Source organism: Polistes fuscatus, unplaced genomic scaffold (genome assembly GCF_010416935.1).
Source record: "Polistes fuscatus isolate 324 unplaced genomic scaffold, CU_Pfus_HIC Scaffold3, whole genome shotgun sequence".
Taxonomy (NCBI): Eukaryota; Metazoa; Arthropoda; class Insecta; order Hymenoptera; family Vespidae; genus Polistes; species Polistes fuscatus.
Genome location: NW_025113107.1, coordinates 1,744,236 through 1,761,569, shown reverse-complemented (window position 1 = coordinate 1,761,569; position 17,334 = coordinate 1,744,236). Strand labels below are relative to the sequence as shown.

General features: G+C 25.1%; 3 protein-coding genes across 3 annotated transcripts in view; all 3 read right to left on the bottom strand.

Moving 5' to 3' along the window:
• Nucleotides 1–710: 710 nt before the first annotated feature.
• Nucleotides 711–3,660, bottom strand: LOC122519237 (protein toll-like). Its single transcript, XM_043638581.1, has 6 exons — nt 3,481–3,660; nt 3,158–3,298; nt 2,301–2,932; nt 1,930–2,227; nt 1,172–1,705; nt 711–1,085 (listed from the first exon to the last, which is right to left on the bottom strand). Exons 1-6 carry the CDS (start codon nt 3,658–3,660, stop codon nt 711–713), a joined length of 2,160 nt encoding a protein of 719 aa, XP_043494516.1.
• A 4,791-nt stretch (nt 3,661–8,451) lies between these two features.
• On the bottom strand, nt 8,452–10,739 carry LOC122519233 (leucine-rich repeat-containing protein 15-like). Its single transcript, XM_043638573.1, has 5 exons — nt 10,560–10,739; nt 9,977–10,325; nt 9,373–9,880; nt 9,004–9,301; nt 8,452–8,778 (listed from the first exon to the last, which is right to left on the bottom strand). The coding sequence occupies exons 1-5, from the start codon at nt 10,737–10,739 to the stop codon at nt 8,452–8,454; spliced, it is 1,662 nt and encodes a 553-aa protein (XP_043494508.1).
• Nucleotides 10,740–16,460: 5,721 nt separating this feature from the next.
• Nucleotides 16,461–17,334, bottom strand: part of LOC122519232 (carboxypeptidase N subunit 2-like) — a 4,922-nt gene continuing 4,048 nt past the window's right edge. The window contains exons 3-4 of the mRNA XM_043638572.1: nt 16,756–17,330; nt 16,461–16,656 (exon numbers count right to left, since the gene is read on the bottom strand). Of these exons, the coding sequence (XP_043494507.1) occupies nt 16,461–16,656; nt 16,756–17,330 (771 nt within the window). The remainder of the gene's footprint in view (nt 16,657–16,755; nt 17,331–17,334) is intronic.

Here is a 17,334-nt window from a genome sequence, read left to right as displayed (position 1 = left end):
TTTACGAAAATAATAATTAAAAATTTTAAACCTATATATATAAATATTTCTACTATCGATCCTCCGAACAAAATCGATTAACAAACTACGATATAATACATTACATATAAATAACAATAAAAAAATCTTGATAGGAGACTACAATTGTATATGTAAAAGTGATAATAAAAGTTATGAAACAAATTCACACTAAATGTTAGATATGACGTCGTAAGTATTACGGGTTTTTAACAGTTTTCAATCTTGCTATACTTATTAGTGTTTAATATTAGATATGAAAATATGACAACAAGCAACACGTTTTACCTTATATTAGTTTGATATGTTTTTTAGTATAATATAATCATGATAAAACTAACACAAAAATTATTTTTCTGATTAATTATACTATACTTGTAATGTATATTATATAAGACTGATCAGGTAAAAGATAGACAAACGAATCAGCAAGTTTCATATTTTAACTTCTTCTTTAGATCGACCACAATCACAGATGAATATATGAAAAGAAAAAAAGAATCACCAAGACAGCAATTAAAATTCGTGAAAGACATAGTTGGATACTTTGGTTATTAATGAGTTATACATGAGACAAAAAGCATTTAAAAAATAAAAACACAGTGATTACAATAAGGATTACTTGTTTTCAAAGTCCATCTCGTGACGTGCGTTTTTCTTTTTATTAATTCCGCCCTATTCCTTTGTGTAAATTAATATCCACCACGGAGCCAACGGCTACAATATGATCTGATATTGTTTATATTAAAGTATACCACAATTATAGCCACGACTAAAAGAGATGTAGGAACCCCGACAAGAATATGCTCCCAGTATCCCTGGTGTAATGGACATATATCGCTTGCTTTTATCTGATATATAGGAAGATGCGTGTCCTCACATGTTAAATTATCTAGATCTTTATAATAAGCTCGATTTAATTTGACGAATTTAATTAAACCTCCATTATTGCAATCACATATAATAGGGTTCCCACTTAAAGTGAATTTTTCCCAATATTTAGATTTCAAGTAATTCAATTCGTCATCAGAAATTCTTGATATATGATTATTATGTAATTCCAATATCTAAAAACAAATAAGAATAATCAATAAAAATTTTGTAAATATCTCTAACGAATGAAATAAAAATATTAAAATATTAAGCAACGTACTTTGAGGCTATATGGTAATTTATCAAGCGTTACAGAAGATATTTTGTTATTGGATAAGAGTAAACCTGTAACGTTTATTGGATACAAAGGTTCCGTTGATGGTATCTCCGTTAAAAAATTTCCTGTCAGATTTAATATAATAGGATTGTCTCTCTGAAAAATCACTCTTGTCTCATCGATTAAAAATTCTGATATGTTTTTATACGAGCAATCTAAAATAAGAGTGTTGTCTGCCGGTCTTATATTACATGTACAATTATTTTGACATTTATTTTCAGTTTTAAAATATTCGTGCTCGAGACATTCATAAGTGCTTGAATTAAGATTACTAATTTCTATTTCGTTCGTTCCATCAGGTTGTACACATGTTAAATTTCCTATTATAAAATTATAGTAATTGTAAACAAGATTGGACATCTTTCTTTCACGATAACGCAAAAGATCATATAAGGGGCAATCACATAATAAGGGATTATGTTCCAAGTGGATGACAATTTCATGGTTCTCCTTACACAATTCTACCTTTTCTTCGAACTGATCAAAAAGAATATTACTTATTGTATTATACCTCAGATCGATTGTCATATTGTGTGTCGGCGAAATGAATGAAGACGCCTTCAGAAAAAAAATATAAATAATACTAAGTGTAAACGATCTTTGAAGACAAAGTATTTACATTCTATTTTAATCTTATATTTTTAATTTATTCAAATAATATTTCTCAAAAGTATAATTGTATAGTAGAATTTAATATTTACCGTTATATTGGAAATGAAGTTGTGACTCAAATCTAATAATCTTAAATTATGATTACCACTCGACCAATCATCAAAGAAATTGTATATGCTACTGTTCGATAAATACAATTCTTCGAGATATTGATTTGTATAAAAAACTGATAATCTTCCATTTACGTAAGTTAATGTTAGGGGATTATGAGAAAACCTTGCAATGCATAGATTTATTAGAGAGGCAAGACCATCTTCATCGATAAATAGTAATTGATTTCTTTCCATATTTAATTCATACAGAGAAACCATACCGGTAAATAGATTACTAGAAAAAATATTAACTTTTAAAAATAAAATATAATAGAAATATATTCTCCATAAATTTTTTCTTTATTTACCTTGATACACGAGTCATTAGGTTATTGGACAAATCAAGTATTACCAACTCCTCCATATCTTCAAAGATTTGATCAGGAAGAGTTTTAATTTCGTTGTTTTTTATTGATAGTTTTCTAACTTGGTTTAGACCACGGAAGAAATTCTCGGGTAAGGTAACAAGAGAGTTATCGTTTAAGGAGATATTCTGTAAAGATGATGAACCCCAGAAAAGATTTTCTGGTAAAAATAAAAATCCATTATTGTTCAAATGGACTTCTGTAAGCTTCGTCAAATTCGCCAAAAGATTATCTGGCAAGGTGCTCATTTTATTTCTATTATTATGTAGATATAATCCTCGTAATTCTTTATTTTGATCGAAAAGGTTTGCTGGTAGAGAAGAGAAATTATTCCTAGACATATCAAGCATCTTCAAATTCTTTAACCAATGAAAAATTGTTGGCGGTAGATTCGATAAAAAATTATTTGCTAGATTTAAACATGTTAAAGATACTAATTGCTCAAATGTGCCTTCTTTAATTTTTTCCAAATAATTTGACATAATATTTAGAGACTCCAGATTTACTAGCCTTTTAAATGTTCCAACATATATCCTTTCTATTCCACTTGAAACTAACATAATTTGTTTGAGATTCTGAATTACATTAAAAATATCAACGGGAAGGTTAAAATTATTATTTGATAAGTCAATATGCTCCAGTTCGGGAAAATCCAAAAACAAGTCATTAGAAATATCATATAAACCATTATCAGATAAAACTAATGATTTCACACTTTCGAATCCTTGAAGATGCTCTCTTTTTAGGCTTGTAAATAAGTTTTTGCAAGATTTAAAGATGAGGGTGTGTGTTTTTGTTACTCCTAATTGTCTTGCTATGGCTTTTAAACTAACTCCATTTGGTAATCCACATTGTTCGAAGCTCAGAGATTGAAGTATCTTTTCGGATAGACGTCCCTTGACATAAAAATTTTCCCATGTTCTCCAATTTTTACAAACGATCTATAATTTTATCATTTTATTTTACTCGAAGAAAATAAGAAATTGATTAATTAAATTTTTATAAGATGATAGAGATACTGAGAAAAAATCTATATCTAATATGAAACTATTTTTGTAGTTTATATGTAATACGTAAAAAAATGGAAAATATTAGTTGAATAAAAAAGCTTCTGGATATATACCTCTATGTTATTCTTTGATTTAATGTTGACGGTGTACCCTGTACTATTATCAAAATCGCAAATAATATTTTTTTCGTCTGAATTTGTTGACGAAATTTGGCAAGTTTGATTCCCATCGCAAGGAGTAGTGTTGATTGGTGTAAACGTAATTAAAAATATGACTAAAATTTTAAACATCATCTTCCTTTAATTGCCCACTAAAAGAAGAAAAAGCAAGTAAAATACACATTTAACATTTTTCGCGAATATTTTAATTTTTGAATGAAACAAACACCGAGAGTATATTGTAATGCAAGTTTGCGATGTAGAATAACGTTTGTAAAAGCTATGATTTATTGTCCCGAAACTTTGTTCTTCCAGTGGTGTTTAAACTTTGTTTTATGGGTTGCTGGGAATTTACGTTTTCATCACAAAAATTCTACAAAATTTTTTATAATTCCACAAATTTTTAAACGCTTTTAAATAGCAACAACATATCAAAACATGAACGTAGCAAATACTAATTTTTTTAAAGAAAGAATTTCATAAAATACTTGCACACTCATAAAGGATCCTTGGACCGAAAAATATGAGGATTGCTGCTTTATGTCGACTTTCCGCATTTCAATAACATATATGCAAATTGAATAAAGCTATAATATTATTTTTCTTTTTCGACATGTATCATATATTCGAAAAAAAATGAAGCTGTAATAAACTTTCATCCACCAAATTAAAATTAGTAATATCTACACTTCGTCAGAACATCGGTCAGGATATATTCTATACAATTTCCAAGAAACCTTTTATATGGTGCGAGATACAAGAAAATTCTTTTGGAAAAACAAAAAGAAAATTATAACTAACTTTCATAATAATTTTATAGAACGTAAGTAATTAATAAGCAAAATCTATTACTACAGATATTAACTAAAAGAAATATAACAAAAAGCTACAAATATTCATTGCGTTATTATTACAAATCAATTTCTTTCGGCGGTTAAGATTCTATTTAAATTAATTGTATTTATTTCTAATAGTTTATTTATATATTTAAATTCAATCTAAATCAAGAAAGTATAATAGGGCGTATACACAAGGTATTTAAAAGATGAAAAGTAAACTAGAAAATTTTATATACTAAAATAGTCTGGCAAACTTCTAATGTAAGTAGCTTATATTAGATAATTTCACTTTTATGTGTCCTTCCTGATGTTTACTTTACTTTTTTTCTTTTCCTCATGTTATATTTATAATTTAATTTAATTTTTTTTTAGGATATCGTTGGTATATGACAATAATAATTATATTTATTATTATTTCTTCTTTCTTAAATTATTCAGGTTTTGTTTTTTCTTGATTAAACATATTTTTAAATTTTAATGAAAAAACATAATTTACGATATAATCAGTTTTAACTAGACGTTTGCTCGTAAAAGATTAATAATTTCAAAACATACCTATAATTTTAGGTGACCAAGGACTTATTAAACGATTCTTTAACGTTATCTATATTATGATGTAGCTTCCAACTCCTGACTCAGTGATATTATACGTTTCAAGATGATGAGATGTTCTCGACGAGTGTAATTAATAGACTGTAATAATATTTCAAATTTTATACGTTTTTGAATAAGAAACAAAACAGAAATATATTCATCCGGACAAAAGACAATTATAGTTTAAAGAGAAATAATAAAAAAACAGACAAAAATATTCACTAACATCGGAAGCAGGTATAAGATTCGGAAATAATTTTATATGATAATTAACTTAATAATGAATCTAAGTATTTATTAATATTGATAAAAGCAATAAATTCTAAAAAAAAAAAAATAATAAATTAACATATTTACAATATATATGTAAAATTTCGATAATTAATAGGTTATTATTTAAATACTTATATATAATTATAATTCCTATTATATCACAATGTAATTATAATTATGTTCTAATTTAATATTATTAATAATAATTAAAAGTGTTTCTTACTATTCAATACAAACGGAACATACGAAGTTAAACAATATTACACTATTCAAATTAAAGAACAGTTAACGTATTTTTGTTCGTTTCGATTTACATTGTTAGATCAAAGTAACTATCTAGCACAAGCGTACTTACTTCTGTGTAAAGCCGAAGTATAATGTAACTACGAAAAGAATTTGTGTTTATGTATAAGAGTACACTAGCAAGGATCTTAAACATACGATTTATTATTAAATATATCGATATGAACTATATCTATTATAACTCTACTATTTGAAGCAATTTCTCATTTGGTTAAATTAGTGTTTACTATATTTGCAATGCTGAATTATTGAAATAATTAGAAATTGTACATTGTATTACATATAAATTGTAAATATTTTAAAATTTATTTCCTTATTCTTAAGTGTATATAATATTCGATATTTATTATCATATTTTAAAACTACAAAGATTTTCGCGCGCTTTTGATCTGGAGCTGACTGTTTAAGATGTTATGATTTATTATTTTTAATATAATTATTATCATACATTTTTTATTATATATTTTAATATTTTTTATGAAAAGACGAATTTTTAATTTTTATTGAATGCAATTTCGATTATATTCAGAAAATTATTCATACATATTTTACGCTTGAGTTAATTTTTTAGTTAATAAAAAACAATTAATATCCTCTTTACGATCAATACGAGTTGTGTTTTATTGCTATATTTTTACGTTACTTATATAGCTTTTTATATATTAGAAATCAGGATTATATTTTCAATGAATCATGAAAAGAGGCGAGGGTAAATTTCAGATGTGGTTACAATAATGTTATACCTAATAAACTCTTAATAAATATTTATTTTTATTTGATACAAGTGTTCATTAGTATAGCATATATTATTTGTTTAACAAATGATACTTCTAAAAATAGTATTTTATTTATGAGCTAATTATACTAAAATTTGCGTATTTTTCGACTTTATTTTAAAATCATTGTGAATTTGAATGATATCTCCTTTTACATAAAATTACAATTTCTCACATTTTATTGTCATTCTGAGAATTAGTAAAAATATACAAAATATATTACGTAATATATATTATTATATAATATAATATAAATTAATTAATAATATATATATTAATAATTATGTATGCATAATATTATTAATAATATATATTATTATAAATATTATATTACTGTTTAATATTATTACTTGATATAATATAAGATTAGAAAAAATCTATAGTTATAGTATTTTATTTTTACTTTACTTTTGTTTTTTCTAATTACTTTTACTTTAAATTATCACAATAAAATATCTTATTTAATGTTTTTGCATAAAATAAAATACTTTATTTATTAGAATTTCATTTGATATTTCAGTATTATTTTATTTCAATTTTGAAGAATCTACTTTTTAAAATATTACTTGAAATATCATATTCTTAGATATATTGTCTAGCTCCTTATGATTTATATTTTTTGCTGTCTATATATAAAGTCTTTTTATTTTTTCTGTTTTAAAACAGTATTATAATTTTCCCTATTTAAAAAAAATACTAGCTACATTACGAAAATAATAATTAAAAATTTTAAACCTATATATATATAAATATTTCTACTATCGACCTTCCGAGCAAAGTCGATTCTAAAATTAGGATAGAATTCATTACATATAAATAACAATAAATAAATATTAATAAGAAACTATAAATGTTTATGTAAAAGTTATATTAAAATATATGAAACAAATTCACACTTAACGTATGATATGACATAGAACAAATTACGGGTTTTTAACACCGTTTTCAATATTGCTAAACTTATTAGTGTTTAATATTATATATGAAAATATGACAACGAACAACACTTATTACCTTATATTAGTTTGATATGCTTTTTAGTGTAACATACTCATGATTAAAACTAACACAAAAATTATTTTTCTGATTAATTATACTATACTTGTAATGTATATTATATAAGACTGATCAGATAAAAGATAAACAAAGGAACCAACAAGTTTCATATTTTAACTACTTCTTTAGATCCACCAAAATCACAGATGAATATATGAAAAGAAAAAAAGAATCATCAAGACAGCAATTAAAATTCATGAAAGACTTAGTTGGATACTTTAGTTATTAATTAGTTATAAATGAAACAGAGTGTTTTTTCAAAGAACGACAAATAAATATCATTAAAACTAAAACTTACGACTACTTAATACAAAAAGCATTTGAAAAATAAAACACAGTTATTACAGTAAGAATTACTTGTTTTCAAAGTCCATCCCGTAACGAACGTTTTTCTTTTTATTAATTTCGCCCTAATCCTTCGTGTAAACTAAGCGCTATCATGTGTTATAAACGTTCAAACGTAATAATCTCATTTTGTTCCTGTTAAAGACTATAGAAATTACAATAGCGCTTAGAATCACTGGAGAACACAGGAGAAATTTATAAAATTCTGGATAAGATGGACACAATTCATCTATAGTTAGCTAATGCATAGAAAGATGTGTGTCCTCGCATGTTAAATTATCTATATCTCCATAATGAGCTCGATTTAATTTGACGAATTCAATTAAATTTCCACTATTACAATTACATATAATTGGTTTCCTACTTAAAATGAATTTTTCCAAAAATATAAATTTCAAGTAATTCAATTCGTGAAAATAAATTTTGCTATATGAATATTATGTAATTCCAATACCTAAAAACAAATTAGAATAATAATAAAAATTTGTTAAATATCTGTAATGTATGAAATAAAAAATATTGATATAAAAAGCAACGTACTTTGAGTATAAATGATAATTTATCAAGCATTATTGAAGATATTTTCTTATTGGAGACAAAAGACGTTACGTTTATTGGAAATAAAGGTTCTGTTGATATTATCTCCGATAAAAAATTTCATGTCAGATTTATATAAAAGGATTGTCTCTTTGAAAAATCACTCTTGTTTCATCAATTTATAATTTCTACATTTTGTTTAACTAGCAATCTACACTTTGAGACAAATCTGACGGTCTTATATAACAACTACAATTATTTTGACATCTATTTTCAGTATAAAAATATTCGTGCTGGAGACATTTATAAGTCTTTGAACTCAGTTGACTAACTTTTGTCACGTTCTTTCCATCGGATTGTATACACTTTAAATTTCCTACTTTAATAAAATATTTGTTAATGCGACGAGACATCTTTCCTTCACGATAAAGCAGAAGATCATATAAAGGACAACCACATAATATGGGATTATGTGCCAAGCGAATGACAATTGCATGGTTCTCCTTACGCTTATCTGCCATTTCCTCGAACTGATGAAAATGAATATGACTTATTTTATTATACCTCAAATCAATTGTCATTGGGTGTGACGATAAAGTGAATGAAGACATCTATAGAAAAAAGAATAGATAATACTAAATGTAAACGATCTTTAAAGCAAACGTATATTTACTTTTTATTTTGATCTTATATTTTTTATTTATTCAAATAACATTGCTCAAAAGTATAATTGTATAGTAGAATTTAGTATTTACCGTTATGTTCGAAATGAAGTTGTAAGTCAAATCTAAAAATTTTAAATTATCGTTACCACTAAACCATTCATCAGAGAAATGGTATATGCTACTGTTCGCTAAATGCAATTCTTCGAGATATTGATTTGTAAAAAAAACTGATAATTTTCCATTTACGTAAGACAATTTTAGGGGATTATGAGACAACATCGCAATGCGTAGATTTGTAAAGGGTACAAATGCCTCTTTATGGATAAATTGTAATCGATTTCTTTTCATATTTAATTTATACAGATGAGACATACCGAGAAATAGATTTCTAAAAATTATTAACTTTTGAAAATAAAATATAATAAGAATATATTTTTCATAAATTGTATATATATTTACCTTGATACACGAGCAATTCGATTGTTGGACAAATCAAGTATTTTCAACTCTTCCATATCTTCAAAAATTTTACTAGGAAGAGTTTCAATTTCATTGTTCTTTAATGACAGTTTTTTAACTTTGTTTAGACCACGGAAGATTTTCTTGGGTAAAGTAACAAGAGAGTTTTCGCTTAAGAAGATATACTCTAATGATGATGAACCCCAGAAAAGATTCTCTGGTAGAAATAAAAATCCATTACCGTTCAACTGGACATAGTGAAGCTTCGTCAAATTCGCCAAAAGATTATCTGGCAAGGTGCTTATTTTAATGGTATTATTATGTAGATAAAATTCTCGCAATTCTTTATTTTGATCGAAAAATTTTGCTGGTAGAAAAGTAAAATTATTCATAGAAATATCAAGCATCTTCAAATTCTTTAACTTATGAAAAATATTCGATAGTAGTTCAGATAAAAGATTATTTGCTAGATTCAGACTTGTTAAACATACTAATTCATCAAATGATTCTGCTTTGATTTTTTCCAAATTATTTGACATAATATTTAAAAACTCCAAATTTTTTAACATATAAAAAATTCCACCAGGTAAAATGTCTAATCCACTTGAAACTAATTCAATCTTTTTTAGATTCGGAGTCGCATCGAAAATATCATTAGGTAGTTCTAAATTATTATTTGATAAGTCAATATGCTCCAGTTCGGGAAAATCCAAAAGCAAATTATTAGAAATATCAATTAAACCGTTATCAGACAAAACTACTGATTTCACACTTTCGAATCCTTGAAGATTGTGTCTTTTTAGTCTTCCGGAAAGGTTTTTAAAAGATTTAAAGATGAGGGTGTGTGTATCCCTTACTCCTAATTGTTTTACTACGTTTCTTAAAGTAGTATCATTTGATAATCCACAGTTTTTAAAGTTCAGAGATTGAATTCTCTTTTCGGATAGACGTCCCTTGATATAAAAATCTTCCCATGTTTTCCAATTTTTACAAACGATCTGTAATTTTATCATTTAATTTTACTCGAAAAAAATAAGAAATTGATTGATTTAATTTTTATAAGATGATAGAGATATTGAGAATAAATCTCTTTAATATAAAACTATTTTTACAGTTTATATATATATATATATTAGGTAAAGATTTTGAAGAAAATTGGTTGAATCAGAAAGCTTCTATGTATATACCTGTATATTATTCCTTGATTTAATGTTGACGGTGTATGCTGTAATATTTTCAACATCGCAAACAATATTTAATTCATCTGATTTCGTTGACGAGCATTTGCAAGTTGGACTGTCTAGGCAAGGAGTAGTGTTGATTGGTGTGAACGTAATTAAAAATATGACAAAGATTTTAAAAATCATCTTCTCTTAATTGTCCACTAGAAGAAGAAAAAACAAATAAGATACGTATTTAAGGATTTTCGCGAATAGTTCAATTTTACAATGAAACTAATACCGAAAGTTTATTGTAATGCAAGTTTGCGATGTAGAATAACGTTTAATAGAGCTACAATTTATTGACCTAAAAATTTCTTTATTCAATGGTATTTAAACTTTTTCTATGGGTTGCTGGGAATTTACGTTTTCATCACAAAAATTCTACAAAATTTTTTATAATTCCACAAATTTTTAAACGCTTTTAAATAGCATAAAACGTAACATATCAAAACATGAAGGTAGCAAATACTAATTTTTTAAAAGAAAGAATTTCATAAAATATTGGCACACTCATAAAGGATTCTTGGACCGAAAAGTATAAAGATTACTGCTTCATGTCAACTTTCCGCATTTCAATAACATATATGCAAATTGAATAAAGCTATAATATTATTTTTCTTTTTCGACATGTATCATATATTCGAAAAAAAATGAAGCTGTAATAAACTTTCATCCACCAAATTAAAATTAGTAATATCTACACTTCGTCAGAACATCGGTCAGGATATATTCTATACAATTTCCAAGAAACCTTTCATATGGTGCGAGATACAAGAAAATTCTTTTGGAAAAACAAAAAGAAAATTATAACTAACTTTCATAATAATTTTATAGAACGTAAGTAATTAATAAGCAAAATCTATTACTACAGATATTAACTAAAAGAAATATAACAAAAAGCTACAAATATTCATTGCGTTATTATTACAAATCAATTTCTTTCGGCGGTTAAGATTCTATTTAAATTAATTGTATTTATTTCTAATAGTTTATTTATTTAAATTCAATCTAAATCAAGAAAGTATAATAGGGCGTATACACAAGGTATTTAAAAGATGAAAAGTAAACTAGAAAATTTTATATACTAAAATAGTCTGGCAAACTTCTAATGTAAGTAGCTTATATTAGATAATTTCACTTTTATGTGTCCTTCCTGATGTTTACTTTACTTTTTTTTCTTTTCCTCATGTTATATTTATAATTTAATTTAATTTTTTTTTAGGATATCGTTGGTATATGACAATAATAATTATATTTATTATTATTTCTTCTTTCTTAAATTATTCAGGTTTTGTTTTTTCTTGATTAAACGTATTTTTAAATTTTAATGAAAAAACATAATTTACGATATAATCAGTTTTAACTAGACGTTTGCTCGTAAAAGATTAATAATTTCAAAACATACCTATAATTTTAGGTGACCAAGGACTTATTAAACGATTCTTTAACGTTATCTATATTATGATGTAGCTTCCAACTCCTGACTCAGTGATATTATCGTTTCAAGATGATGAGATGTTCTCGACGAGTGTAATTAATAGACTGTAATAATATTTCAAATTTATACGTTTTTGAAAAGAAACAAAACAGAAATATATTCATCCGGACAAAAGACAATTCTAGTTTTAAAGAGAAATAATAAAAAACAGACAAAAATATTCACTAACATCGGAAGCAGGTATAAGATTTGGAAATAATTTGATATGATAATTAACTTAATAATGAATCTAAGTATTTAATAATATTGATAAAAGAAATAAATTCAAGAAAAAAAATAACTAAATATATTTATAATATATCTGTAACATCTTGATAATGAATAGATTATTATTTAAATACTTATATATAATTATTATACTTTTTATCACATTTAATTATAATTATGTACTAATTTAATATTATTAATAATAATGAAAAGAGTTTTTTACTTTCAAATAGACACGGAACATACGAAGTTAAACAATATTACAGTATTCAAATTAAAGAATAATTAACGTATTTTTGTTCGTTTCGATTTAAATTGTTTGATCAAAGTATCAATCTAGCACAAGCGTACTTACTTCTGTGTAAACCGGAAGAATAATGCAACTACGAAAATATTTTATATTTTATATAAGGGTAAGTATACTCGCAAAAGAGAGAGAGTGAGAAACCTAAACTAACGAATTATTATTAGATATTTCGATATGAACTATATCTATTATAACTCTACTAATTGAAACAATTTCTCATTTGGTTAAATTAGTTTTTAGTATATTTGCAATGCTGAATAAATGAAATAATTACAAATTATTCTTTGTATTACATATAAATTGTAAATATTTTAAAATTTATTTCCTTATTCTTAAGTGTATATAATATTCGATATTTATTATCATATTTTAAAACTACAAAGATTTTCGCGCGCTTTTGATCTGGAGCTGACTGTTTAAGATGTTATGATTTATTATTTTTAATATAATTATTATCATACATTTTTTATTATATATTTTAATATTTTTTATGAAAAGACGAATTTTTAATTTTTATTGAATGCAATTTCGATTATATTCAGAAAATTATTCATACATATTTACGCTTGAGTCAATTTTTTAGTTAATAAAAAACAATTATTATCCTCTTTACGATCAATACGAGTTGTGTTTTATTGCTATATTTTTACGTTACATATATAGCTTTTATATATTAGAAATCAGGATTATATTTTCAATGAATCATGAAAAGAGGCGAGGGTAAATTTCAGATGTGGTTACAATAATGTTATACCTAATAAACTCTTAATAAATATTTATTTTTATTTGATACAAGTGTTCATTAGTATAGCATATATTTTTGTTTAACAAATGATACTTCTAAAAATAGTATTTTATTTATGAGCTACTTATCCTAAAATATACATATTTTTCGACTTTATTTTAAAATCATTGTGAATTTGAATGATATCTCCTTTTACATATATTAAAATTTCTTACATTTTATTAATACCGAGGATTAGTAAAAATATACGAAAAATATATTACATAATATACATAATATTATATTATAATATTATTAAGTGATATAATATAACATTAGAAAAAACCTATAGTTATAGTATTTTATTTTTACTTTACTTTTGTTTTTTCTATTTACTTTTACTTTAAATTATCACAATAAAATATCTTATTTAATGTTTTTGCATAAAATAAAATACTTTATTTATTAGAATTTCATTTGATATTTCAGTACCATTTTTTTTCAATTTTGAAGAATCTACTTTTTAAAATAGTATTTGAAATATCCTCGTTAGATATATTGTCTAGCTCCTTATGATTTATTTTTTTTTGGTTGTCAACGTATAAAAAGTCTTATTATTTTTTCTCTTTTAAACAGAGTATTGTAGTTTTCTTTATTTATAAAAATACTACTTACTTTACGAAAATAATAATTAAAAATTTTAAACCTATATATATAAATATTTCTACTATCAATCCTCCGAACAAAATCGATTAACAAATTACGATATAATACATTACATATAAATAACAGTAAATAAATCTTGATAGGAGACTACAATTGTATATGTAAAAGTGATAATAAAAGTTATGAAACAGATTCACACTAAATGTTAGATATGACGTCGTAAGTATTACGGTTTTTAACAGTTTTCAATATTGTATACTTATTAGTGTTTAATATTATATATGAAAATATGACAACAAGCAACACTTATTACCTTATATTAGTTTGATATGTTTTTTAGTATAATATACTCATGATTATAACTAACACAAAAATTATTTTTCTGATTAAGTGTACTATACTTGTAATGTATATTATATAAACTGATCAGATAAAAGATAAACAAAGGAACCAACAAATTTCATATTTAACTACTTCTTTAGATCCACCACAATCACAGATGAATATATGAAAAGAAAAAAAGAATCACCAAGACAACAATTAAAATTCGTGTGAAGAGTTGGATACTTTTCTTATTAATTAGTTATAAATGAGACAAAGTGTTTTTTCAAAGAACGATAAATAATATCATTAAAACTAAAACTAACGACTACTTATTACAAACAGCATTTGAAAAATAAAAACACAGTGATTACAATAAGAATTACTTGTTTGCAAATTCCATCCCGTAACGATCATTTTTCTTTTTATTTATTGCCCCCTAGCTCTTAAAAAAAGTTATTAGGATATTGTCGTCTATTACGTGATAACCTTGACCTAAAATATTTTCTAATAAGGGATATGAAATACACAAAATTGTATAGAATTACTGCTGATAACCAAAAATTTCTAGACACTAGAGAATAAGATGGACACAAATTTTCTATGTGTATCTGATGCATAAGAAGATCCATACATGTTAAATTATCTAGATCTTTATAATAAGCTCATTTAATTTGACGAATTCAATTAAATTTCCACTATTACAATTACATATAATTGGTTTCCTACTTAAAATGAATTTTTCCAAAATATAAATTTCAAGTAATTCAATTCGTGAAAATAAATTCTTGCTATATATGTGTAATTCCAATACCCTAAAAACAAATGAGAATAATGAATAAAAATTTGTTAAATATCTCTAATGTATGAAATAAAAAATATTGATATAAAAAACAACTACTTTGGATATATGATAATTTATCAAGCGTTATTGAAGATATTTTCTTATTGGATAAGAAGAAAAACTTTACGTTTATTGGAAATAAAGGTTCTGTTGATAGTATCATCGCTAAAAAATTTCATGTCAGATTTATATAAACGGATTGTCTCTCTGAAAAATCACTCTTGTCTCATCGATTTATAATTCCAACATTTGTCGTACGGGCAATCTAAACTACGAGTCATGTCTGACAATCTTATATAACAACTACAATTATTTAGACATTGGTTTTTGTTTTATAGTATTCATGCACGAGACATTCATATGTGCTCGAATTAAGTTTACTAATTTTTTCTCGTTCTTTCCATCGGGTTGTATACACTTTAAATTTCCTAATTTAAAAAAATAGTGTTTGTAAACTGAAGGAGACATCTTTCTTTCACGATAACGCAAAAGATCATATAAGGGACAACCACATAATATGGGATTATGTGCCAAGAAGATGAAAATTTGATGTTCTTCCTTACGCAAATCTACCTTTTCTTCGAACTTATGAAAATGAATATTACTTATTTTATTATACCTCAGATCGATTGCAGTTTTGCGTGACGGTAAAATGAATGAAGACGCCTACAGAAAAAAAAATAAATGATACTAAATGTAAACGATCTTTGAAGTCAATGTATTTACTTTCTATTTTAATCTTATATTTTTTATTTATTCAAATAATATTGCTTAAAAGTATAATTGTGTAATAAAATTTGTATTTACCGTTATATTGGAAATGAAGTTGTGACTCAAATCTAATAATCTTAAATTATGGTTACCACTCGACCAATCATTCAAAGAAATTGTATATGCTACTGTTCGATAAATACAATTCCTCGAGATAATGATTTTTATAAAAAACTGATAATCTTCCATTTACGTGAGTTAATTTTAGCGGATTATGAGAAAACCTTGCAATGCATAGATTTGTAAGGGGGGCAAGACCCTTTTATGAATAACTTGTAATTGATTTCTTTCCATATTTAATTCATACAGAAGAGGCATACCGAGAAATAGGTTTCTAAAAAATATTAACTTTTGAAAATAAAATATAATAAAAAATATATTTTCCATGAATTGTATAATATTACCTTGATACACGAACTATTCGATTGTTGGACAAATCAAGTATTCCCAACTCTTCCATATCTTCAAAAATTTTACTAGGAAGAATTTCAATTTTATTGTTCTTTTTGACAGTCTTCTAACTTGGTTTAGACCACGGAAGAAATTTTGGGTAAAGTAACAAGAGAGTTATCGTTTAAGAAGATATACTGTAAAGATGATGAACCCCAGAAAAGATTCTCTGGTAAAAATGAAAATCCGTTATTGTTCAACTGGACTCCACTAAGCATTGTCAAATTCGCCAATAGATTATCTGGCAAAGTAATCATTTTTTGAAGATTCTTTCTAGGTATAGTTGTTGCAATTTTTTATTTGGTAGAATAGTTTTTGTGGAATAGTAGAGAAATTATTCATAGAAATATCAAGTTTCTCCAAATTCATTACTTATAAAAAATTTTCGATTGTAGTTCAGATAAAAGATTATTTGCTAGATTCAGACTTGTTAAAGATTCTAATTGATCAAATGTGCCTTCTTGGATTTTTTCCAAATTATTTGAAATAATATTTAGGGACTCTAGATTTTTTAACATATAAAATATTCCAACAGGTATTATGTCTATTCCACTTGAAATTAACACAATTCGTCTTAGATTCAGAGTCGTATCGAAAATATCAACAGGTAGGTTCAAATTATTATTTGATAAGTCAATATGCTCCAGTTCGGGAAAATCCAAAAGCAAATTATTAGAAATATCAGTTAAACCGTTATCAGACAAAACTAATGATTTCACACTTCGGAATCCTTGAAGATGTTGTCTTTTTAGTTTTCCGAAAAGGTTTTTAAAGGATTTAAAGATGAGGGTGTGTGTATCCCTTACTCCTAATTGTCTTACTACATTTCTTAAAGTAGTATCATCTGATAATCCGCATTTTTCAAAGCTCAGAGATTGAATTCTCTTTTCGGATAGACGGCCCTTGATGTAAAAATCTTCCCATGTTCTCCAATTTTTACAAACGATCTGT